The sequence below is a fragment of the Phaenicophaeus curvirostris genome, chromosome 1 (genome assembly GCF_032191515.1).
Source record: "Phaenicophaeus curvirostris isolate KB17595 chromosome 1, BPBGC_Pcur_1.0, whole genome shotgun sequence".
In the NCBI taxonomy this organism is placed as follows: domain Eukaryota; kingdom Metazoa; phylum Chordata; class Aves; order Cuculiformes; family Cuculidae; genus Phaenicophaeus; species Phaenicophaeus curvirostris.
This window is the reverse complement of record NC_091392.1, coordinates 13,051,535-13,077,444: the sequence shown is the minus strand read 5'-3', so window position 1 is coordinate 13,077,444 and position 25,910 is coordinate 13,051,535. Positions and strand designations below refer to the sequence as shown.

Below are 25,910 nucleotides of genomic sequence, written 5' to 3'. Positions count from 1 at the left end.
CGCGGGGCTCGGGGCGGCGCCTCCATGCGTGCGGGAGCGTTTTCCGCGGTCCCCTCAGGCGATGCGGTGCAGCCGAGCCTTGGTTTCCGATGGAAGAGCCGTCCCGGCTGGGTTTGGGGATGCTCGGCTCCCCGGGGCAGCCCCCGGGCTCGATACCAGCGAGGAGGAGCCCGGGAAAAGAGAGGAATGGGATGGGGGGAGCGAATCACAGAACCAGATGATCATAATATAATGAATATTTGCTTCTATAGTAAAGACATTTGTAATGTTACCCTCCATATTGTTTTACCGAGTGTCTTCCCAGATGAAACATTTTATTGTCAGAAATACTGTTTGACACTCGGTAATTTCTATCACAATGGTGGGTGAGGAGCTACAGTAGAAGCTCGCTCAGTGTTATCTTCCTTCACTTTCTTTCTTTTATGGTCTAAAATTGCTGTGTCTAAGATTATTTACCAGGACAAGACCATTTTGGATTGCTATAATATAATTTTTCAAGATTTTGTGAAGTGGCAGCAGTACATTTTAGAATATTTAACTGTATAAAGTGTGCTATCAGTATAGCTTTTATGTTTTTTCTACCATAATGCAACACACTGTAATAATTCTGAAATTATCATAGAACCACAGAATGGTTTGGGTTCAAAAGGACTTCAAAGGTCATCCAATTCCAACCCCTCTACCATGGACACAACAGATAATGGCCTCAAGCTCCACCAGGGAAGGTTTGGGCTGGACATCAGAAAAAAAAATTACACAGAAAGGGTCATTGAGCACTGGAACAGGCTGCCCAGGGAGGTGGTTGAGTCACCGTCCCTGGAGGTGTTTAAGGCACGGGTGGACAAGGTGCTAAGGGGCATGGTTTAGTGTTTGATAGGAATGGTTGGACTCAATGATCCTGGGGATCTTTTCCAACCTAGTGATTCTGTGATTCTGTGACACCTCCCACTAGACGAGACTGCTCAAGGCCCCCTCCAACCTGGCCATGAACACCTCCAGGGATGGAGCATCCACAGCTTCCCTGGGCAGCCTGTTCCAGTGCCTCACCACCCTCATTGTGAAGAAATTCTTCCTAATGTCTGAATGGCAGGGCTTTGGGTGGCAGCTGGTCTTTGTCGCATAGAATCATAGAATAACCAGGTTGGAAGAGACCCACCGGATCATCGAGTCCAACCATTCCAACCATGCAAGTCTATAGCAAGACTGCTTGTATTGAAATGTCCTCACTCAGAGGATAAAGCAGCTGTTTGGCACGTGTGCTATTTTTTTTCAGAAGTGGCATCGTGGAGTTCCAAAATAGGTCATTGTCAAGATGGTTTTGTTAACATGTTATTTATTGTGACTGTTCTTTGGCACTTGACATACAGCCTAGCAGTTCTAAAGCCGCCCAAATAAATGTTTTCCTGAGTTCTGTACAAGTATGTCATGAGACAAATGTCCTTGTAGGATTTACAAACACGTAGGAAACTACTGAATTCTGTTTAAAAATACTTTTATGGACTTCATAGCCCACAGTATCATTGTAGAATAATAACAAAAAAATATAATGAGTTGGGGGATGTGGGAATAGACAATGTAAGGTTAGGGGCTGCATTCTTGTCACAGATGTGGTTTACTGCCAGTAAGGAAAACGAAACATGCATAGAAAAGTGCGTTGTCTTAGCTACATTGCAGGACAAGAAATAATGAAGTCTGGGGCTGCTACTTTTCGGTTTGCTGCCTTTTGCAATCCATGCATTGTTTTTCTTCTTTTACAAAAATAACTGTGCAAGCCATGCAATATGATATTTTATCATCAAGACCTTTTCATCTCATCAGCCTCATTTCAATTTTTATCACTTTCTGGCACTGATTATTTATGAATCTGAAATAAGGTCTGCATGTCCAATAGGAAAGATGATGGCCTTAGCTTTTTGGTCCATCTGTAATGTTTACTGTGTAAGTTTAGTAAAGATTCATATACATCAAAGCCCTTCAAGTTAAATTATTTCACTGATTTACATTATTAAAAATCATTAGATGAAACACAAAAAGGAGCAGCTTGCCATATGATAGTTTATTATAGAAAATTAAGATTCCAGAAAGACAAAAATGTATCAAGAAATACCCTGGAACATGACAGAGGATAAAAGGGTTTTTTTTCAAGTCTTCAGAAATAGATGATTTTTTTGAAAAATACGACATTATTCTCACTCTTGAGACCAAAATTTAAATGTTAGATAGTATTTCGGGGAAACCGCTACAGACCTTTAAGCAGTATGGTGCAATGTTCCATAATTCCACTAGATGACAGCCAATTCAACAAATAACTGTTAGCCGCCTGTTCAAATGGAGTCCTGCCTTTGGTTAAGTGGGCTTTGCTGCTGCCAAGCCTTTTTTCTTGAAGGCAGTGCTGCTGTCTCCTACCTCCTCTTACACAGCAGCTTTCCCACTGCCCTCATTTCCTCCAGCACCTTGATATTTGACGCTCCTGTGCAGGCAGAGTTTATTAGGTTGGGTTTCTTACTATGCTATGCATCATCTTTAATATGGCTGAGTTTTGCACAATTGAAAACTTTGTTCAAGAAACCATTCGAAGATGTTTAAGCCTTAGCTATGTTTATATTCCACTGTTTTGAGGTCAGGGTTTTTTTCATTAGATGAAATCTGAGCATGCTTACATGGTTAGAAATACTGAAGAAAACAAGCTAATTGCCAGGAAATATAAGCTAATGAAGTCAATTACTTTAAGTGTAGTTCCCTCAGCAGAGATTTTTATAAATTTTGTATCTAGTTGATGCATCTTCGTATATGGAGTTGCATCTCTTCATATTCATGGTGGGTGGAACGTTACTACTTTTTGAATCTGTCACTCGGGAAAGAGCCAATGCAGCTAAGCACCACCTATCCATATTCTGCACTGACTTCTGTATTAACATGCTCTTTGCAAGAGCGATGCTGAAGTAAAGATGCTGGCATAAGTCCTGGGAATCTGAGTTCAGACTTTTTATTGCTGTCCTGAATCTGTTTCACAAGATGGTTCTCAACCTGATTTGTCCTAGGTTCCAAAACAGGCTTGTAATTCTCTTTCTCTGTAATTCTGTGGGTTGGATCAAGGTTGTGATATTGTTTACAGTGCTACAGTTTGAAAACATCCGTATTTGTTAACTATTCTGTAAATTCAGAAATCATGACAACTTTCATTTCTATTTGAGTGAGACTTTATCAGATACTGCAAAAATACAAATTTTCCTCTTTGCTTTTTGAACTTCATATATCCAATTTTGTATAAGCTGAATTTTAATTATGTAGCAGGTAATTGAAGAAATGGCAACTTATTTTGATGTCCCATAACCATACATACCTTTTGTTACAGTCTGTTCTCTTTCTTCTTAAAAAGCAGTGAAGTCCAGTGCTTATCACCTTAAGGCTGTTTGTTTCCCTTTGTCTCAGCTGTCTATAGTTGTGTCTTAACATACTATTATAAACTTTTCAGATCCTGAAGATTGTTTTTGTTCTCTCTCTGCCCAGCAAGCTGGAGTCTTGGTGAGGACACTCTTATACTAGCAGACTGTGAGGAAGTATATTTCTTAACTGGTGTCTAATATATGTTTCACATGCAAGATCGACAAAAATTCCTAGACTCATGAAGATCTCAGGTTTTGGCATTGTTCTGCTTAGAGTTTCTTCTGCTGTGCTTTCCTCTGTCTAAATTCTTCAAATATGTTTAGAGAAGCAAATAAAGCAGCAGCAACCATAAACATGAAATGTGTATTAAAAAATATTCAGCAGTTCTTTATAGATGAAAAATCGCTCTGTTTATAAATGTGTATACATGTTTATGTACAGTATTTCAGAGTTTATTTCTTGGCTTCTATGATGTTTACAGTTGTTTCACAATGTTTTGACTCCTTCAAGAAAGATCATGAAGTTGCTTTTTTTTCTGTAAGCAAATATAGCTGCTGAAATCTCTCTGAAAGTCAAAATGTTCCAGAAGGAATTCCAAACAGCACTGTAGAAGGTCATATACTTGCCAATTTAAATTTCACTGCCTTTATAGACAAGTGATTTTTTCAGAAGGTGGATACACACAACATTTTTATATCTCTTTTCCCACTACAATTACAATAAGAAATTGTATTTTTTTAACTGACAAATTTCTGGCTTTGGAATGCAAAATTGCTCTGGTTATTTCATTCAGGCAATTCTGTTATATACTACTGAAGTACTCTCAGAAGTTCTTATTGATTTTATTACAGTTTTAATTTTGATTGTCCTTTATTTATAATGGAAAGCTCTCTTTTGAAAGAGAAAGGCCTCCCATATGTTATGTGAAAGGTTAACTGACATCAGGACTGAGTAATTTGAGGAGGGCTCTGCATCTTTGGCAGCTGATATGGGTTTTATAACGATTTTGGCCTACAACAGAGTACAATGCTCTCTGCATAATAGTTATTCTGCATAACAGTTAATCTACAAAGATCTGCTAGTGTCAGGTGAACACTTGCAGAAGTCAACAATCTTCCTCCCAGAGTTTTGAACTAGAAGACAGTGATACTGATTTGTCCATTCAAGTCATCTACAGACAGCTTTAGTGAACCTGGGAAGGGATTTTTAAATTCATAGAATCATAGAATAACCAGGTTGGAAGAGACCCACCAGATCATCGAGTCCAACCATTCCTATCAATCACTAAACCATGCCCCTCAGCACCTCGTCCACCCGTGCCTTAAACATCTCCAGGGAAGGTGAATCAACCACCTCCCTGGGCAGCCTGTTCCAGTGCCCAATGACCCTTTCTGTGAAAAATTTCTTCCTAATGTCCAGCCTAAACCTCCCCTGGCAGAGCTTGAGGCCATTTCCTCTTGTCTTGTCCCCTCTCACTTGGGAGAAGAGGCCAGCACCCTCCTCTCTACAACCTCCTTTCAGGTAGTTATAGAGAGCAATGAGGTCTCCCCTCAGCCTCCTCTTCTCCAGGCTAAACAACCCCAGCTCTCTCAGCCGTTCCTCATAAAGCCGTTCTCCAGCCCCTTCACCAGCTTCGTTGCTCTTCCATGCTTCCTCCATGTATGTTTTCAAAAACACTCAGTGATAGAATGACAATGCAGCCTCTTGCAAGTCTTCCATGAAGTTATAACTGTAGACTCACCTAGCTTGCTCACCTTGTGACATTTGTTGTTTCAATGTAGCTGTCACATGTTGATGTTGTGTTCTTTACATTACACATTTGTCTTGCATAGACATGTATATTTGTGAATCTAATTAACTGTATTTTTGTATTTCTGTTACTTCCTAGAACTTCAAGCAATGAGTCAGGCTGGTGAAGAAAGTTCCTGTTCCAGTGACACCGAACTAGAAATGGAGAAGGAGCAACCTGTCTGTGCTCCAGCTCCAACAGTTTATAGCCGAGATGAGGGGTCTACTGATGTAACAACAAGTCCTGCATTTCAGTGTTTAAATGAGGTACGATGTACCCAAGCTTTCTGTATCTATAACAGTGCATATTGTGTCCAAATCAATTAATCTGAAATATATTTTGTTGGTAGTAATTGAAGGTTATTGCCGTAGGCTATCTATAACTTTCCTATTCCTTCTCTGATTTTTTTTCTAAACGGTAAGAACATTTTGTGAAACAGAAACATATATGGGGCATATTTGTGCTGGGGATGGTGTGCTTAATAGATAGCCATGTTATTATTTTCACTGGTCATGGCCTTAAGGAAAATGAGGATACAGAAGTCTTGTTTTTGTAGTAGTCTAGCTATAGAGGTAATTGCATCATGAGCATGATTTGCAGAAAGGCTCAGTAGATGCAGGAAAAATCAGGGTAAGTGGGTCCTGAGGCACTAATGACTGGTGATGATAGAAGAAACCTTTTGGATTACTTTCTTTTGAAGAATTTTCTGTGTTAAGGGAACTTTCAGAATGCTAGAAATATTTTAGGATTTAAGATAACGAATACATATAAAATGGAATCCTTAAAAAGGTAGTGCCAGAAGAAGCATTAAGATATCATCTAATTCATAATTTACCCTGAAGTAGATTCTGTGCAGGTATTTGTCTAATTTGTTCTTTAAAACTTGAGACAATGGAGATAGCCCTTTGGATGTCCTTTCCCAGCACTTCACCATTGGTAGAGTTTAAAAAAATGTTTACATTTCTGCTGGAGTGAATAATGCCACTTTCTTCTTGCCTTTCCCACAGTGACAATGGAGAGCAATTGATTTCTGCTCTCTTTATAGTAAACTTGTACACTTCTTATATCCTAAGCAAGCTTTGTTCATACTTCACGTTTTTCTTGAAACTCTTGCTTTAAGTTACTTTAGCTTGGTTACTTTCCAGCTTGGATCTGTCAGACGGGTTTGCTAGTCCAGATTTCTCTGCCCTGGATCTAAGGCTGGCAGAAAGTGAGAATTTGCAGAGAAGAGGAAAAGCAGGTCTTCCTCCATTCCTATCCTGCTATTTAGTGATACTGAACATAGCATGGACCTGCACAGTCAATCTCTTTATAATCTTTTGTGCATTCAAGTGAAGTGTACCAGAGGGAGAGGGATTTTCACATTCAGTCCAGTGCTGGTACATGATGAGCCTACAGCTTCCATTGTTGTTGCACAAACCCCCTTTCTTCTCAGTTCAAGGCAGCTGCAGAAGTCCAGGACAGCTCAGCTCACGGTTGACCTCTCACTTTAAAGAAATCCTCCTGTCCACTGAAATTATGGAAAATGCACTTTGGAGAGTACTTTATTTTCCAGCTACTTCTACAGATTTTCAGTTGTGGAGGAGTTTTTGATATGTCAACAGGAAGCATATGCCCACATGAATTCACTCCCCGACTCTCCCCAGATAAAATAAAAATAAATGGTATAACATTCTAGAAGATATTCCATACTTATGCTTTGTTTTCTTTATTTTTAATCACAGGAAAAACAGATTTTTCTAGCCTTATTCTAGAAAATAGTCAAATGACTTTCAAAAGTGGCTATTCTGCATACCAAATTTAAGGCCAACTTCTTTAACTTTGATAACATCCTAAACAACTAATGGGAAATATAGCGTAAACTTAATACTGGAAGTTGTTCCCATCTCAGGGAACAAACATGCAGTGGAAAAAGAATGAAGTAAGCAATTTTCATCAGATTTCATAACGATGTCTTTTGGTCATTGTGTCAATTCATAAAAGGGAACTATGACTCATTTATTTTTACCACAATTTTTAACAATTTGTACTTGTGTTTTATAGTTCAGTTTGACTTTTCATTGCCTATCCACATTTCTTCTTTTCCACTGACATGGTTGTTTTCCTTTGTTGAACTTTATACACAATATATGACTTCGGTCACCATAGACATTGTTGCATGGACACTGGCTTCAGCTTCTTAGAAGAGCTTTCAGAATTTTCCACAGAAGCAGAATTGTATCGTGTTATCTCTGGTTTACTGGCTGCAGAAGGGACACCTTTTGATACGATGATTAATTTGAGAACAGATATATCCCTTCTAGCAGTAAACCTTCCAGTCAAGCCAGTCTTGGTTTTCTCATGTAAATAGCAGATAGGCAAACAAATAAATAGCAAGAAGTCACACACGCACAAACATGCACTTACTCTCTCCTTTGTTTTTAATAGCACATATTAACATTCTTTAGCCTCATGGGTTAGATAAAAATATAAAAACTGGGCAGAGGTTTGAACAAAAGCCACACAGTCCGTCATGACTTGATTCTTGCACCAAGTGTTTTATTTGTTACCAAGTTGACATCAGCTTAACTCCATACTTCACTGCTATTTGTTAGATGACTATCATAAAAGGAACTTTCTACTTTTGTTGTTATGTCCTTGAAATAAAGACTTTTGCTCTAACGCTTCTAATGGAATTTCTTGACTTGTCGGTGTCAGTCTTTCCTCATATCCTGTTTTCCTCTACTTTACATCATTAGAAATAAATCAATCTGCATAATGTTAATAACTTCTATGGAAAACTGCATAGTCTAGTACCTGTGTGATGAAATGAATATATCACTTGGATAAATGCTATGTTAAGATGCATTAAATTATGCTGTTTTCATTTTTACTGTAGTGCATTATAGATTATGTGTATGTAAATTTGATTCTTAAAAGGCAACAAAAATGTATGGAATTCTAGGCAATGTACATTGTCTAAATTTCAAGAACTATTAATTTAAAAATTAATATTTCTCTAGTAGCTAGATTCAGAGAAATGTTCTGAATTTATACTTATCCTTTGCATGCACATTCTTTTTCAAGAGATCATAATATGATATATTTTATCTCTGCCTTTATTCTTATATCATCCTATTACATTGGTGCTATTACTGCTAAAGCAATGCAGGACATACTGAAACTGCCATCTGAATAGAAAAAGCAACAGAACATGAGCTGAAACTAGATTGTATGCTCTAAAATGACAAGATTAGGCAGAATAAAAATGAAAAAGACAGTTTGATGAATTGCCTCCTGCTCACTCTCATAATTTTTGTCCTCGTGATTTTGCCCTTGTCTGCACTGTATATCCGTCTGGACCCTCACATCATTCTTTCCTTTCCTCTACCTGATTCAGGCTTTCCCATTTTAATGGGAACATAAATAAATAAAATGTCAGTTGTCAAAATGATGTCATTTAGTTTGTAATCTATTATAGTCTTCAAACCCTTTTCTGTTGCTTAGGTGTTTTTTGTCACACAAACCAGAATTAAATCCATGTCACAAAAAAGAACCCTGCTCTATCCATCTTTTCAACTTGATAGTGAACCATTGGCAGCTCTGCTCTAGGTTTTCATCCACTTTATCTTCGCCATATTTCAAAGATTTCATAAAGTTGATAAATTGCTCACAAAATCTATGGGTTCATCCTTTTGATTCAAGAGACATTTCACAAACTAGTGTTGTTCAAGTTCTTTCATTTAGAAGGAGAAATCAGTCACGAAGCCTAGGATCTTCTAATTCTGTTTAGTTAATTATATTTATTTTTAGGTTAGGTACAAGCTCCTTTTTTTTCTGAGGGGAACAAAAAGGGAAATCAAATGGTGGAAAGGATATCTTCTCCCACTCTGAGGTCTTTTCCAGTTAGTATTACATTAGTGCTCTGGTTAGGCATTACTGAAGAATGATGTTGCTGAACTTTTCTGTCATGCTTGTTCCTTCACTTCCTTTTGTTGGTGTGTCCTTGAGTTAGAAGGATAGTTGTTAGTTCACTCAATTGTATACATCTGTATTTTTAAACAATACCAGGAAAAGGATTCTGCAACATTTATCTTGCATGTCTTTGTAGTGGACACTACTAGGGAGCTACTCATGGTACACTCGTGACTGAAAAGTGTTTTCCTGTTTACCAGATTCAGTGAGCGAGTACCTTGTTTGGAAAGTACTGCAATAATCCCTTTTCTACTGTGAATTCTGTGATTCTGTGATTCTGTGATACTAACGAACATTGTCCATTTACGTTGTAAATATAAACCTGCAGAAGAATAAACTCCTTTGGAAGATTTCTTTGATTAGTCTAATGCAGAGCTGTACCCTCTACCTGACACCAGCATCAAATCTTTCAATTACACAGGGTTTTTTGACAGAAATTGTCACTATCTTGCTACATTTCTTTTTGGTGGTGTCCAAGCATCCTACTACTACCATCCATCAGGAAGCAGGAAGAATCTTTCATGAGTATTTTTCATAAGTATTTAAAAACTTGGTGTCTTTCTGAGATTAATTAACTTCTTTACCTTGACTGCCATAAGTGATGAACTACTAATAAGGATGCTAACCGAAATCCTGGTTCTACTGGAAACATGGCGAAATCTCAATGTTTGCAAAAAAATGAACAGTAGAATTGATAGAGAATTCTCGATCAAATTTCACTTGTGCTGATCTCAGATCACGTGGGTCTGCAGGCTGGAAGAGCTTTAAAGTCACGGAATGATGCGTTGTTCGATGTTTGAATGTGATTTAAGAGGAGAAAGGTACTTTTCATTTTTCTCTTTTTTCTCATCTGTGCTACAGGAAAGAAAAGAAAGTCATAGAAAGGTTGGCTACCTATTTCAGATACAAATACTGAGAATCAGTATTTCGTATATTTCTTCAATGGCATTCAGACATCTCACAACGCCACTTTAAAAAATATAGCATTTTCCAATTTCTTTTGCTAACAAGCTATTTTGTAATTCTCTCCTAACTTAGGTTAAATGGTAGGTGTAAACTACTTTCCCCTTTTAAAAAAATGTTCATACAACTTTGAATGAAAAATTTTCTAGAAAAGGCAGCTTGGTAGACTAAGTTGTTTGTTTTTTTTAATATGAGCACTGGTTTAATATCTGTTCACCTACATGCACTGCAGCATGCTTTCCACTCTTGTAAAGTATTATCATCAGTATATTTTTGTATGGTAACCATAGCAGTTGCTACTTTGTTTCGGTACTCTCCAAGCATTTATGTGCTTTATCAAGGATGTAAAAGTCTTAACACAGCTGTTGAATGCAAACAACTTCTTCAAACTTAAGCTGATCCTGGCACACTCCAGATTATATGCTGCAAAGGCTTCTGGCACAACAAAAAAGCTCTATAAATATGTTGGCACAGACAGCAAAGACAAATGTTGCCTCCATCTCCACCCACAGGAATCTGACTGCTAGTCAAATAAACCTTTTTTAACTTTGTTGATATGGTCACTTCAGGAGTCTGCTAGGAATGATAATGTGTAAGCTAGAAGCTGGGTTTTTTTTGCAGCAGCTTTCAGCAAGCACGCAAGCAATAGTTTGCATAGAGAGTGTTGAATTCATCATGTGATCCTCCTCCTCCTCTTTCTCCTCCTCCTCCTCATTATTATTATTATTATTATTATTATTATTATTATTATTATTTCTTCTGAGAATTGTGAGACTTAAAAAGACAAGCAAATTACCGTCTTAAGTTCCAAACGTATCTCTCTTTTCCCTTTTTCTCACCCTTAGCACAACTGTGTTGAGGAAGCCAGAGCAATGTTAACCAAACATACATTCAATAAAAAATGTTCAATGGTGTTACGCAGGCAGGTTAACTGTTAAAAAAGTGATTTCTGGATTACTTATTAAAAAATAAACTGTGTCCAAATACTCCTTAATGAACAGAGCCTGTAAATTTTGCATGAGAAAAAATCCCTATCTTTGGGTTTAGCATATAGAGGTTGACCTGCAGAGGTAAGCAGAAGGGCTTTTGTTCTCTGTTCAAAGAAAGAAATGAGAATTTCTCTTTCTCAAAGTGCATTCTACTTCTCTATAAAAGTCATTGCCTCCATGTAATTGCTTAAAAATAAGTATGTAAAACACATTCATTTTCTACTGTGTTTTTCTATATGTTAGCATACTATGGTGTAATATTAATTATACTAATAGTTTTTCTTGATTATATGAACATAATTAGGTAATTTGGGATATCTTTGTGGCTATTTTTTTCCGAAAGGATTCTTCTTTTGCTACAATAAGAAAAACTTGGTGAACACTGACTTAAAAAATAATATTGATTCATGTTCTGTCCTCATGACTTGTGTGACAGTTGGATTTGACACGTCATCTTAAAGCATTTATTTTCTATTTCTGGTTACCAAATTCACTTCTTACAGAAATATTATAATTCCATAAAAGTTTAATTGAAGCAGTAAATTAATAATCAGCTGTAAAATGAATCAGTTTATTAAGTTAAATTTTTGGATTTAGTAAGGCCTGTGGATGGTATTGCTCAGCCACTTTTCTTTGAAACTTTTTTCACTCATATATACCGTATTATTTTTCTGCTGTCTCCTGAAAAAAAGAACACAGAATACATTTATACAAATATATTTCAAATCTCTTTCTTGGTAGCCCAGTATTTAGTTCTTAACCTCATCTTTTTTCTCTATGAAAACTTGAAGTTGCGTCTTCATGTGTTGGTATTTCTATGACATGTAAGTCATAGCAGGTAAGTAAAGTTGCACCATTTTTTATTTAATTTTGGTTTAACTTATAAACATGGTGTTCTAGCTGTGGATTGAGAATCATCTTAATTTCCTTTGAAAATAACCACAGAAATGCCAGTTTATTGTCAAACTACCTGTTGTTCACGACTCACTCTGAGTTTGGCTGCAGTCTTTCCCAAAAAAGTGCCATTAAGGAAACAGATATTTGCATAACAAAGGGAAGGAAAAAAAAAAATCTCTGTTTTCAGACCTTCAGACCTTCTTTTAATTTCTTCTCTTTTTTTTTTCTGATTTTTTTTTTGTGTAAGCAGTGCCTAGAAAGCCAAGACATTACTGTCTACTTGGCCGAGCACATCGAACAGATGGGTTTGTGCCTTTAATTTTTGGACACAACCCAGAAGAATTTTACAGCAAACCTGGTATTAGTAATCTTCACAAATCACAATTTAAATATTAGCAAGATCAGAACCACAAGTTTTTTCATATGATAATCAGTGTTATATAGAAGTTTTCCATAAACTGGAATACAGGTTTTGAATTATTAAACCTTAAGCAGAGACCAAGTGCTTTTATTTGTATAAAAAAATTTATACTTTGACTTGGGGTAGTATTTCTGTTCAAATGCTCTGATGAAACTTGCATGTGATCTGAAAGCTTGTTTGTAACACAAAAAATGGATGAGTTTGTTTCTTCTCTTTCATGTTAAAGATTCAAGTTGTGTAAACTCTTCATTTGGCAATTCCTTTTTTTCTCTACCAACATATGAATAGTTTCAAAAATATGTCTGAGATTTCAGCTTTTGGTATTATCTGGCAGCTGAAGTGTCATGAAATGGATCTCTTGAGAACTATCCTTATTAGCTCCTTGCACATCATCTTTGTTGGACATCTCATGTTACCCGTGTTTCCTTATTCGTTCAATTTTTACAGAAAACCCATAAAAAAGATTGTGATTTTTTCTTTGTAGCCCCCATAAATATCTATGACAGTAGTACAGCTTTAACAGTGTAACTTAATTTTATTATACCAAGTTAAAACAAAAATGATGCTTGCAACAAGTAGATGGAGTTACACTTTGTAAAACTAGTACACATCCATGGACATTCACCTACAACAGTTCCAGGCAGGTAATATTCAGACTTGTGTAACAACATTATGGTTTTCTTTTCTTTTCTTTTCTTTTCTTTTCTTTTCTTTTCTTTTCTTTTCTTTTCTTTTCTTTTCTTTTCTTTTCTTTTCTTTTCTTTTCTTTTCTTTTCTTTTCTTTTCTTTTCTTTTCTTTTCTTTTCTTTTCTTTTCTTTTCTTTTCTTTTCTTTTCTTTTCTTTTCTTTTCTTTTCTTTCTTGTCACATTTGCTCATTCTGTTAAAATTTCTGTGTTTTATGAAGTTTCCTTTAAACAGGATGAATAAAAGGACAGTTTCTTTTCTAACAACTTAGCAGGAAAAAGACATTTTCAAGTAGAAGCTTGTAGATACTGGAAGTCATACTTAGTTAGTTACCATGTAATGAATAGGAGCAAACTGTGCATTTAATGCAAAATGATTAAATATCGTCATATGAAATTACATATTTACTCTTCTAAACTGTACTTCATAAACTGTTCTTTTTTTATTTAAACAATCCTTTTTTACCCCAAAATAAATACTCTGTGCCTTTTAAACTTGTTCTTAAGTAAAGTTTATGCATCTTGCAAATAAAATTTTCCATTACACTTTAAAATTGGAATAAAATAAACCAAATCACACTTCACCCTGAAATATCCTTCAAAGTATTTACTTCCTTAAAATATATATATTAATATTTTACAATTTAGCAATTGCCACTGTTGCTCATTTGTGTAACTTGTAACTGTAATACTTCTTGTCACCATCTTAAAAAACAGTAAAAGTCATATCTGTAAAGCATAAGGTCATTTGTTTCCTTTTTTTTATTTGGTATGTGTCTTTTAACCAAAAAGGTTAATAGTTTATCTGCATGAAGTAATATAACAAAATAGCTTCTTGGTAAGATAAATTGTATCTCTGCTCAGAATATTGGTCACTGTAGGCTTTGAGCAACCTGATCTAGGGGAAGGTGGCCCTGCCTATGACAGAGTGGTTGGAACTGGGTGATCATCCATGTCCCTTCCAACTCAAACCATTCTATGATTCTGTGATAGCTGTACAGAAGTCCTTTCTTGGATAGGCAATATATACATGTAGTCAAATTTATGCTTGCTGTCTGCAACACAAGCTTTACTAAATAGTATCTCTAATTTGCAATTCTTGAAGTATTTGAAAATTTGATTGTTTCATTTGTAATGTTTTAGAAGAAAAAAAAGTCTTGCATGTATTCTCTTTTCTGTTTATAATTGCAAGTGGCCTGTTCCTCTTTCTGTGGCTACAAAAGAGATACTTAAAAAATGAGAACACAGTCTTTTTGTATCTTACAAAATATTTACAATCCTTTTGTTACTTTAAGGCCTAATGGTACCTACAGTAAGAACTACTTAAATGAGAGGTTGAATCTCTAAAGGAGACACTGGGAATTGGTTTAGTGTGTATTTAGAGGCATTAATGCAAAGACATTAATTCTTCTTATGTGCCTTCTTCCTACCTGTCTACCTGACTATATGAATGTGCAAAAAGCTACATAATGGCTCCTTTCTCCCACAAATGACAAATATGACCTTAACCTTGAATAGAGGAACCCAAATGAGCAGAAAATATTCTCTTTCATTACATACTCTCTACAATATTTCCGCTTGCTTTCATTCAATTCTTTAATCAACTTGTTTGAATACTCTGATAAAAGAGAGAAGATTTGAGGAATCATCTTCATTTTCTAAGTTTTCTTTAAGGCTTTTTTTCCTGTCTTTGGGCAAGCCATGTGGCCCTCTGTTTTCTTGTCCTTGAAAAAGGACAGGTAGTACTTCTCCTAGCTTATATTGATATTGCTATGGTACACCTTTGAAATTGCGAAGGAAAGATGATATGAAAAGTCAAGCTGTTTCATAAAGACTAATTTTCATTCTAAGTGTTGGCAAGTTTATATGTTAGCAGTTGCACCTCTGACTTATTTTCAGGTTAAAATGTAGGTGTTCATTCAGCCACAATTTATAGAAGATCATTTAAATGTTTTAAATCATAAAATCTGGTATATCACAGTCAGTAAAAGCACCAAAAGCAATGTTTAGAATATTTACATATAATACCAAGACTTAAACTGTGCTAAATTTTAGCAATAAGTATTCAGAAACATTTCTGCTGTTTCTAATATAAACATCTCTAAAAATTTATGTGGAAATATGTTGTTTTGTCTAGGACTATTTCATGCCAAACATAACTGAATACTTGAATTCTGAGTATAATACTGAGTAAGTATGACTTTGAGCACAGTCCAATGCAAACCAGTTAGGAGAAAGATATAGAATTACAGCACAAAACTTTTGGGCCTTATCATGATTTTTACTGATTTAAAGGCTTGCCTATACCCACTGGGAATATCATCAGAAATACCGTGCCATGTACCCCAGAAAATGCCATTGCGAACACCTTTGTATTTCTTGTGGTAGTACTTGCCGTTGAGGTTGGCAGACAAGCATGCATCAAACCACCAGCCAGAGCTGTAGTACGCTCCACAGTTTCCTGAAGGATACCTATCGTTGTCCCTGTCTGGAGTTGTAAAGAACTTTTGGTCATGGTTGTAATGCTTGCTGTAGTGAAGGGCATCCCCTGCTGTGCCGCTATAGCCATGAACACTTAGACGGTACTTTAAATATTCGTTGGCCACATAGAAGTGTTCATATTTCGCGTACTCTCTGATGCCATTGAAATCTTCAAGTTCAATTCTCAGTTGCATTTCCTGGCTCTTTGTCAGCAGGTGAATTTTGTCATTCCCAAGCCAAAACTCCCTGCTGAGGTTTCCAAAGCCATTTTTGTAGTCGTTCCAGGTTCTGTTAAAGTTGGTACTACCATCCAGTCGCCGTTGCAGCACTGTCCAGCCACCTCTATGTGTTTGCATGTCACAGTAAACTTCAAAGCTAGCGTTTCTGGGGTCAGGGCTAATCCTGTAGATTCCGTTATTCCTTCTGCCTGCTGTGTAATGATCAGCACAGTCTCTCTGCATTATTTGTATAACTGGTGGAAAAACAGATACTGTTAGAATAAACATAATTTCAATTTTAAAGGAAACAAAAGTCTTTACCCAGAATGATGTGACATACAAAACTTAAATTACAGAGATTTACTTATAGGAAATAGTGTTACAGCAATTTCAGTTCTAGGGAGAAATGTGATTTTTTTCATCAGATTTACTTTATAGTAGGTACCACCTAGGATCTCTGCATCACATAGCTGTCCCCAAAAGCACATTTAAATTATTTTTTGTATCAAAGCTGCCTAATATGGGGGCATTTTGATTGTTTGCTTTCCCTTTTCTCCTTTTCTCTGCCCTTCTCTTTATCCTTTCATTACCTCCTGTAAATTCAGCCTGATTTCTTCAGTCAATGTTTCCAATGATTCATATTTACATGCTTGCTGCTTTTTGTACTGAAATGTATACTATTACACTCTGGCTGTAATTTAAATATTCATCTGGCAGTATGTCAGAAGAAGTCTTTGTCCTTATGGGAATGATTTCAACCTGGCTATTGTTTAGTTGACATAATTTGATATAGAACATAACATCATTAGGAATGTTTCATGTGTTAATGTTGACTGTACTTTAGGAAGCAGGAAAAAAGTAATAAATTTTTCTCATCTATTGTAGTAATACTGTGATTCCTAGAAAGATGATACTGGAACAGGGACAGTGCTTTCCGGTATGTGACATTGCTGGCTTTACAGTAGGGAAAAAGTTTTAGCATTTCTTGTTAATACAGCTTTTTCTCAAAGTTAAGTGATGTATTTTATTCAGAAGAAAAATACCCCCAGATTTTTCCTGAAGAAGGAAAACCTATTTTTGATCCACAGTGTCATCCAGTCATGGCATTGTGTTCAAATACATGATATTATAATTCCATGTACTTAAGTGACAGAGAGTTCTCGGAAGTTCTGCATTAAGAATCAAACCCCTAATGTTCATTCCTATTGCAGATTTGAATTTGTGGGCATAATAATTTGCAGACTTGAATTGCATACTTTTCCTAGAAAAAAAAATAAATAATTGAACTACTTGAAAGAGAGGCTGCAGCAGGGGCTAAGACTCAGGATTCCTTATTTGCCAGTACAGAAAACTGGACATCTATGGAAGCAAAATGTATAGGAATTGAAGGCTTATAAACCAAATCTAAATCCACTATAGATTCTTCTTTATTTCACTGAACTTTGTGTAAGACTAAGTTTCAGAGTAGGTATTGGTAAAAGATATAATTTCAGCTAAAACACTTTTATAACCCAATTCAATTCCTTTTTAAACAAAGTTTTGCGATTACTTTCAGTGGAAGCCGGAATAGCTCCTGTATAAGAAAACGTTGTAGCTGTTAAGCTTGCTAGTTTTCATAATGTATGTATTGCTGCTATGAACCCTTTTAGCATCAGTTACTGTAAAACGTAAGGAATATCTACATGCTCATATGCAGTGAACAGTACCTGATGTTTCAGTAAGTATGAGGAATATCTAAAATTAGTTTTGTCTGTTATGAAGTACTGTGCTTAAATCTGAGTCATTGCTCATTATCAGTGTACCAAACATAATTCATTCTTTTTGTGAATGTTTTATATGTGAATTGAAGTAATTGATTTATACTAATTTAAGCTGATTGTTGATACAGAAAAAGCATTACCTTTATTGTTATTCATTTGCTCTTTTCACTCTATTGAGAATTTCAGCTATGCATACACTGTACCATCTGCAGATCCTTCGGTGTTCAATGTGGGTAGGCAGAGGAACAACTTTATTTTAAACTTGAATGCTAAGGAACAGAGGCTTAAAAACTGTAATACAGTCTGATCTTTCCCTGTTTTATCTGTAGAGAGCCCTATCTTCATATGTGTGATAGATATGTGTAGTATAGTGTAAAATAAAGTTATGTTTTCACGTTTACTAAATAAATTGCAGAAAAAACCACCCGTGAAAGGTCATGTTTTAAATCCCATAATAAACACCAATTCTAAGAGGAACTGAACACCTGCAGCTCTCAGTGACCCTCTAGTGGCAGCTGAAATGTTTTACAAGAGTATAAATAGACACTAAAAGTGCAAATACTTAACTTGTGAAGTTAATAACGCAGCTATTTGGTTTAAATATTTTAAATTGCTTATCTAGTATTTGTAAATTGCACAGAAAGCTTATACAGGCAGTAAGAATTAACATGTTACATACCAGGGCTTGGTTGCATTGCTGGACATTTAGAAGAACATTTGTTATCAAGGCTGTTCACAACAAATGTCAAATTAGCAACTTTGCTGTCAACATAATGTTCTACGTTGTTCATATTTATGAGGCTCATCTTCTCTAAACGACCCTGCAGTGTCTGAATCTGGTTCTTTGCATTTTTTAAGCTGGTTGACATTCTGTTAACTTTGCTTTGCAGTTCCGTCACTCTGTTATCTTGGATTTTGCTGTTCTCTGCTAGAGTTTCTGCATTGGGTGGAAGGAATTCATTACTACTGTCTCTTTCTTGATTGTCATCTGCCTGCAGCTTGCAATCTTGGCAGCATTTCTTCAGCTTGTTTACTGCTTCCTTAAGGTTCTGTACTTCTTTGAGAGTCTTCTCAAGCAGTCTGAATTCTTTGGGTAATTGCATGGTCATTGGAGGCAGATTTATCTGATATGGACAATCCTCTCCTTCATCACATTTCCGATTAGTTTTGAGCTTTATAGGACAAGTCTCAGTAACTTTTCCTTCTTTAGCATCCTCTTCATCTTCTAAAACAACTGCAAAAACATTTGTTATAGCAAGGAGAGCTGTCTTCAGCAAGAGTAAGTAAACAAGAAGCTTCATTTTTGCAGAGAAACTAGCAGTATGAGGAAGTATGTAAAAGTGGAACAACTTTATAAGGGCAGCTTCAAGCCTGTGAGTTATCAGACTGCCTACACTGTTCTCAGAAATGGGTGGGAGTGCTTGCATCACGAGTGATTAATAGCAGAGCAAAGTAGGTAGTGCTTGCAAGAGAAGCACATTTCAGTGAGTATTCCTGACTCAGAACTAGTGTGTGTAAGTAAAATTATGAAATGCATGTCTGCTGATCACTTATACATTTTAATTTTATTCCTTGTTGTACATGGATTTTCTGGTTTTGGGAAAAAAAATATCACTTGGCTTGTGTTATAATAGTCTTCTAACATCTGTTTCTTAACATTTGAGTGTTCTAAAACTGTTTTTGAAAACCAGGCTGTGGTTTTTACCACAGCAGGTGGAAAAGTTGAAAAATGGCCCCTTTCCATTTGAGATTTATCACAACAATAGCTTCACTGGCACTAACTAGAACTTTTTTAAATTGAATAGATGTTTTCATGAAAATGATTTAAATCCAGAAGCATGCTGAAAAACACACATACAGTTTTGGTTCCAAACATTTTTCAGTAACTCACAAACTAAAGAAGGCGAGCAGCACTTTCTTCTTCCTATTTCGCTTAGTGTTTCTTAGAATAATTACCTGAACTATCCATGATTTGTGGAGCACATCACAGTTAAAATTCTCTGTTACCGGATTCTGTGTACTTCTTACTGAACCTTTCTAAAAGAAGGGAAGGGAGGGGAACTTAAGACCCAATTCCCCCACAATGCGTGGATTCCTAACTTTTGGATTGGTTGTCCAGAAAACACAAAGCAAAGCATAATGTTCTGAATAATGTCCCGAATTCTAAATGTGAAGCAAGGCAGGCCGCTAGGGAAGGTATTTTCTTCTGTATTCCTGATTTTCAGTTCCTGCTTTTCTTTTTTATTGTGCCTTGTATTAGCTTTAAGACTTCATCATGTACTTTGTATGACTAATCACACCATATGAAATACTTCAGCTCTAGGTGACAGTTGCCGTGTGCTTCTTCATATTTATTCTCCAGACACCTTTGCCATTCTTACATGGTGACTATGATGTTTTAATGATCTGTGTCATTTTCCTTGTGCCTCAGAGCAAGGCTACATGGACATGTCATTGTGCATTTATAACTCAGTCAAGAGCCAAATAACTTCCATGAGTAAGGGATTTTTACAGCAGTTCTTGTTTAATTAGTCCAACCCGAACAATCTATTTCCCCAAGTCCTGTTTGAAATCAGTCATACTATGGTTTAAACATTAAAATATGGATTAAACATTAAACAGACATTAGTTATGCACATACTCCATAAATTCATTATCTCTGGGGTGTTACTAGCTTTTATAGAGACAACAGGCTTATATTGACAGTACAGGAGGGAGGCCTAGTAAAAAAAAACTACTTGTCCAACCTGCTACAATAATTCCTTTAGATTCCTGCATAGCACAATGATCAGAGCCCTTTTTTGGGGGGGAAATGGGGTTTGAATCTACCTTTCCTGTATTCGAAATGAACATCCCAGAAACTGCCGTAGTGCTTTTAGTTATGCGGCAAAACTGTGTATCTCTCCCTTGCAGATCATGGCAGTCCCCTAGCAATAAAGTGGAAGACATCACTCTGGACTGTAACATGGGTGTAAGACATTGACATGACTTTGTTTTTCTTAAAAAAGCTTCAAAACTGGAATGTTTATAACAGATGAAATTATTTTGATTTATGAGTAAAATTTTTTAATTTTTCACTTGATTAATAAGATTGTATTTTTTTTTCTATCAGTCTAAAATCAGGTATTTATACATCCTTGTTCTCCTGTATGACTGTGACATTGAGAAAAGCCATACCAGCCTCTTTTGAGGGGATTTTGAAATATTTAGGCTGGACATTAGGAAAAAATTTTTCACAGAAAGGGTCATTGGGCACTGGAACAGGCTGCCCAGGGAGGTGGTTGATTCACCTTCCCTGGATGTGTTTAAGGCACGCGTGGACGAGGTGCTAAGGGGCATGGTTTAATATTTAATAGGAATGGTTGGACTCGATGATCCGGTGGGTCTCTTCCAACCTGGTTATTCTATGATTCTATGATTCTATAAGAGGATTCCTAAATCCTTGCGATTTGGGGAGGCATTTCCCACCCCCGCACCACTGTTGTTTGTTCTGTTTACAATGAACTCTGCCATCTGGTGTGGAACTTTGGACTGGACAAACTATTTTGTATCTATAAAATTAATAATAACTATCCTTGACAGACCATATTTTATTAATCATAGAATCATAGAATAACCAGGTTGGAAGAGACCCACCAGATCATCGAGTCCAAACATTCCTATCCAACACTAAACCATGCCCCTTAGCACCTCGTCCACCCGTGCCTTAAACACCTCCAGGGAAGGCGACTCAACCACCTCCCTGGGCAGCCTGTTCCAGTGCCCAATGACCCTTTCTGTGAAAAATTTTTTCCTAATGTCCAGCCTAAATCTCCCCTGGCGGAGCTTGAGGCCATTCCCTCTTGTCCTGTCCCCTGTCACTTGGGAGAAGAGGCCAGCACCCTCCTCTCTACAACCTCCTTTCAGGTAGTTATAGAGAGCAATGAGGTCTCCCCTCAGCCTCCTCTTCTCCAGGCTAAACAACCCCAGCTCTCTCAGCCGCTCCTCATAAGGCCTGTTCTCCAGCCCCCTCAGCAGCTTTGTTGCTCTTCTCTGGACTCGCTCCAGAGCCTCAACATCCTTCTTGTGGTGAGGGGCCCAGAACTGAACACAGGATTCAAGGAGCGGTCTCACCAGTGCAGAATACAGAGGGAGAATAACTTGAAATGTTTAGATTCATATAAATTATTTTTATTATTTATTACTGTGGAGCTGCATTGGAAGCCTAAACTTATTACTTAGAACTTAGTAACTTCAAAAAGGGCAGAAATTTCTGGTAACACTGAATGTCAAAGAAAAGAAAGTTCAGATAGAAATGAGAGGTATCTGAGCTTTTCAGATGTCTTTGCCTTGAAACATTCTTTATTTGGTCCCTCATATAACTTCATTTTGGGATATTTACTTCCAGTTTTGGAGATTTCTGTAGCCTTGAGATGCTCTACTCTCGTCCCAGTTTTGTTTTTATTCTGATGTTCTGCTGCTAGGCTATCAGCATGTGGTTTGGAGCCCAAAAGAGCAGTTTCTTCATCAGGTATCTGTATGCTTCTACCCAGGGAAGTTTTGTAATTGAGGACTGATCTTTCCTCCTGTACTGAGAAGGAATGTCCGTTTTCAAAGCTTGTCAGGTCTCTGTTCTTCCTTCAGGAACTCAAACCAGTATGCCACAGCCTTTTTAGTGTTTTAAGCCTCTCATCTTCCTTGGGACGAATGAAGCAAACTTTCAAAACTGAGCTTTTCACAAGTCTTTGCTCTCTGCTGAGGCATATTAACCAGATTGGACCAGATCAGAATTGAGAACTGTGGCTTGTTTATAAACAAAGTTTCTTCCCAGATGGGGCTTTTCCAGATCCCTAGAGTGTTCTTTATAATACTTAAAACTTTGAAGTAGTTATGCAATCACAAAACCCCAAAGCCAATCTTTTTCAATGTGAAAGGATTTGACTGAAGAAATGCTGATGACCACAAGCAAGAGTTTTCTACCAAGGTCTTTGGTTAAAGGTCATTTTCATGTAGCTTTTCATCTCTTTTAGTCTTCTTTTTAGGAATCTATTTTTCCTCTTGTGGACTGAAAACATATCTTAATCTTACAGACATATCTTCCCAAAGATAAAGAAAATAACTGAGAGCTCATGACATTCTTAAATTCTACTAAAGATTTTAATTCCATTCCCAGAACTACCCAGTGGTTACAAGGTTAAAGAAGTAATATATTTTGCTTTAACTGACTTGTTGGAGGATTGTTTATTCAAAGTTTATCAAAAGCAGCTTAACCATTTCCCATGATTTCTTAGAGCAAGGCTTTGTTTTTTTTCTGGCTGATAATGGAACGTAGGTCAAACAGAAACCAACAAAGTTCAGACTGTAGGCAGATGTTAACTTAACTAGTGACTATGGCAATTTGAAACACAACAGTTTGCCATCTGTTTGATTTCTTACTTTATGCTGGGAGTTAAAATTTCCTGTGGAGGAGATGCTGCAAAACATCTAGGTTTGTGTATGCAGTTCAGATGACTGGTGTGAACAAACCTGAAGCACATCTGGACTCATTTATATAAACCATTTTGGTGACAAAGGTGGGATGTGTTAAGATTCAACTGCTGTAGTGATACTTCTGGTATTTCATAGAATCATAGAATGTTTGGGGTTGGAAGTGACCTTAAAGATCATTCTGTTCCAATGCTCCTGTCACAGGCAGGGATGCCTTCAACTAGATCAGGTTACTCAGAGCTTTGCCCATTCAGGGATTGCTTTTTCCCATGAACCAGGGGACAAAACTACTATGCCTTGGGAAAGAATTCATGATATTATTTTTCTTAGTTCTTATTTGTTAGTTTTAGAAAGCTTTTCAGCAGTTTATTTTTCATTAATGGATGTCTAGCTGATCCATCTATAATTAAAAAAGTAAAACTGTAAATTCTGTGTTAGGCAATATGGTTCTCTATCTAACGTAAGCAGGTATATCAGTGGTTTTGTGTATGCTTTTACTTTACCCCCACTCTTAGTTTTCTCTTGTTTCAATCCTGTATTGATATAGAAGGCTCCATATCAAAATAAAGTGAGTAGATACTAATAATTTCTCAGGCTCATTTTTTTCAGTGTTTGTCTTTTGTCTTCTGAGTTAGTGGCTTGTGGTGTGTGGAAACAATGCAACCAAGTCACTTTCCTTTAGACAACAAAGTTCAAGGAACATTAACCTTATGCCCTCACTTTGTGAAAAAATGATATGCTGTATTTTAAAAGTGCATGCTGTCTTCTTATTCATTACATTTCCTGGAATAGCAAATAGAGTGAAATAATTTGTGAAGCACTTTGTGAAATATGAAAACATACTTCTAAAATTTGTTTAAGTTATCTTAGCTTCCAAATAGAAATGGCTTAGAAAGGTGATTTTTTTCCTGTAAAAATAGCTCTTGAAGGATAAATAGATTTACATATAAATGTGAATTTATACAAGTGTATTTATTATTTAGCTGTACTCATCACAAAGATCAGGAGAGAAATGTCTGCCTGCATTTGTTCAACCACTAGCCTCATCTCAGTGATAAATATTTTTCTACTTGAAAGCCTAATAATTAGGCTGTCACTGGGGCGTTCCCATACTTATCCTAAAAAATCTACTGCCTGTCACTCCGTAGTTACAGATGAGGGGGATTCCACTGCTTTTTTTAACCCTAATGACAGCATGAATTTAAAAATTCTACTGCATTTTTCTTTACCTTCTACTATCATGACCTTTCTCTAGAATAATAACGTAGACAAGGCACATAATTCTCTAAATATCTGCAGCATAGCTATTCCTGTCTGTACTTGAACCATTTCGCCATTTACGAAATGGAATGCAGAATTGCATTGAAATACTGGAACCTACAATTTATGTTGTAATTGAATATTTACAGTCTTAAGTGAGTGGTTTTTTCTCCTTGTCTTAAAATGCTTAGACAGTATTATAGGCCTGGAGCCTGTATTGTTGAGTAGAGAAATTCTAGATTATTTTAGAAGTGTTGCTCTTCCATAACTGTGTATGAATATTTGAGGCATACTGAAAACTAAGTGATCCAGATGACTGACTAAAAAGTGTAATGATGATTTTTGTTGGACATATGTAAGTTGTGATGCAAGATTTTGCATTAAAAACAGAGCTTAGGTCATCTAAAGACCTGGTGTTTGGTCTGAACTAGTTAGTCATCTGTGGCTCCCTCTATTGTAAAAGGCAAGAACCTCGCTGAGGATGTTTCTTTTTTTATAAATGCTGAAAGCAGTCTGAAGTAATTTAATTAGCTAAATCTTACTATTAAAAAGAATCAGAATATTAACTGGCTTGATTATTATCATCTATTCTGGCATCTCTTATTGCCTTCCTTTTGCTTCCTGAAGTCTAAAGGCAATGCTTTTCAGTCTTTAACTGACTATCTTATACTTGGTGCAGTATTTATTCAGTTACTGTATCCATATTCGGACACTGCGTTTTCAATATTTGTCAGGACAGAACCCTGAGATAACCTTGTCAAACTTGGAAACTACCCTTGCTTTGAGCAGGAGGTTGGACTAAATGGCATCCAGAAGTTCCTTCCACCCTTAATTTTTCTGACTCTACTCCTCTCTTGTATTAAGTGGAGTTTGGTTTTTGCTTTACTGTATGTTGTATACTTCAAGCCCTGTAGCAAAAGTGATGGAGATGGTAAAAGCTGTTCTATGTGTTGTTCAGGGAATCAGATGAAATTGTCATGCAAGTCCTTACAACCATTAAATCCTCTGGCATCGGGACTGGTAGTTTTTAAAGCAGATTTTTGACATTTGTTTTGGGATTTTTTAAGATAAACTATTACTATAGAGGTTACAAATACTGCCTCTATAGATTTAAATTTTTTTTTCTTTAATATTTGGATGCCCTATCTTGAAGTAGCCAGGACACAATCTTCAGAAGTAATGAGAAGCCATAAAAATTCTCAGAAACTGAGAACAACATAAACTATTATATGTAGCCATTTAGAAGCCAAGTTAGTATTCTGCATTTTCTCCATTTTGTTGTTAGCATGTCACTGACAGTTCTAGTTGATGACAATTGTGATGCTAAGGACCTAGAGCAGATACACCTCGTTTTCCATTTCTGTGTAGATTGTTCTGCACTGTTCTGGCACAAGTGCAAGCTCAGTTATGAACTTGCTCTGAGCAATGGGATGAACTTGTGGACAAAGCTTCAGTTCCGTTTGTGCATTGTCATGTGTCCAAGCATTTTTCTAGATAATTTGGAGATGTCAGGCACAGGTGAGCCGTACACCAGCAGATATCCCAGTCTCACCTATTTTAAAGGGTTAAATAGGTTCTGTGGAGAATAATAGCCAGCAATATGGATAGAAATGCACGAGTTCAGTACACTTGTACCTGTTG

The 25,910-nt window shown here is 36.5% G+C and overlaps 2 protein-coding genes across 2 annotated transcripts in view; one reads left to right on the top strand and one right to left on the bottom strand.

Moving 5' to 3' along the window:
* Nucleotides 1–5,283: 5,283 nt before the first annotated feature.
* Nucleotides 5,284–25,910, top strand: part of CCDC146 (coiled-coil domain containing 146) — a 64,469-nt gene continuing 43,842 nt past the window's right edge. The window contains exon 1 of the mRNA XM_069880175.1: nt 5,284–5,442. Coding sequence (XP_069736276.1) covers nt 5,287–5,442 — 156 coding nt within the window. The 5' untranslated portion in view covers nt 5,284–5,286. The remainder of the gene's footprint in view (nt 5,443–25,910) is intronic.
* FGL2 (fibrinogen like 2) lies at nt 13,233–18,985 on the bottom strand. The gene is made up of 2 exons (XM_069880052.1): nt 18,223–18,985; nt 13,233–16,037 (listed from the first exon to the last, which is right to left on the bottom strand). The coding sequence occupies exons 1-2, from the start codon at nt 18,968–18,970 to the stop codon at nt 15,331–15,333; spliced, it is 1,455 nt and encodes a 484-aa protein (XP_069736153.1). The 5' UTR covers nt 18,971–18,985; the 3' UTR covers nt 13,233–15,330.

Excerpts from the sequence above, each read along its gene's own strand:
- FGL2 (XM_069880052.1), bottom strand. The coding sequence starts at position 18,970 with ATGCAAGCACTCCCACCCATTTCTGAGAACAGTGTAGGCAGTCTGATA. Across the intron at positions 16,038-18,222 it reads AGCAATGCAACCAAGCCCTG|TTATACAAATAATGCAGAGA; the intron begins GTATGTAACATG and ends TTTTTCCACCAG.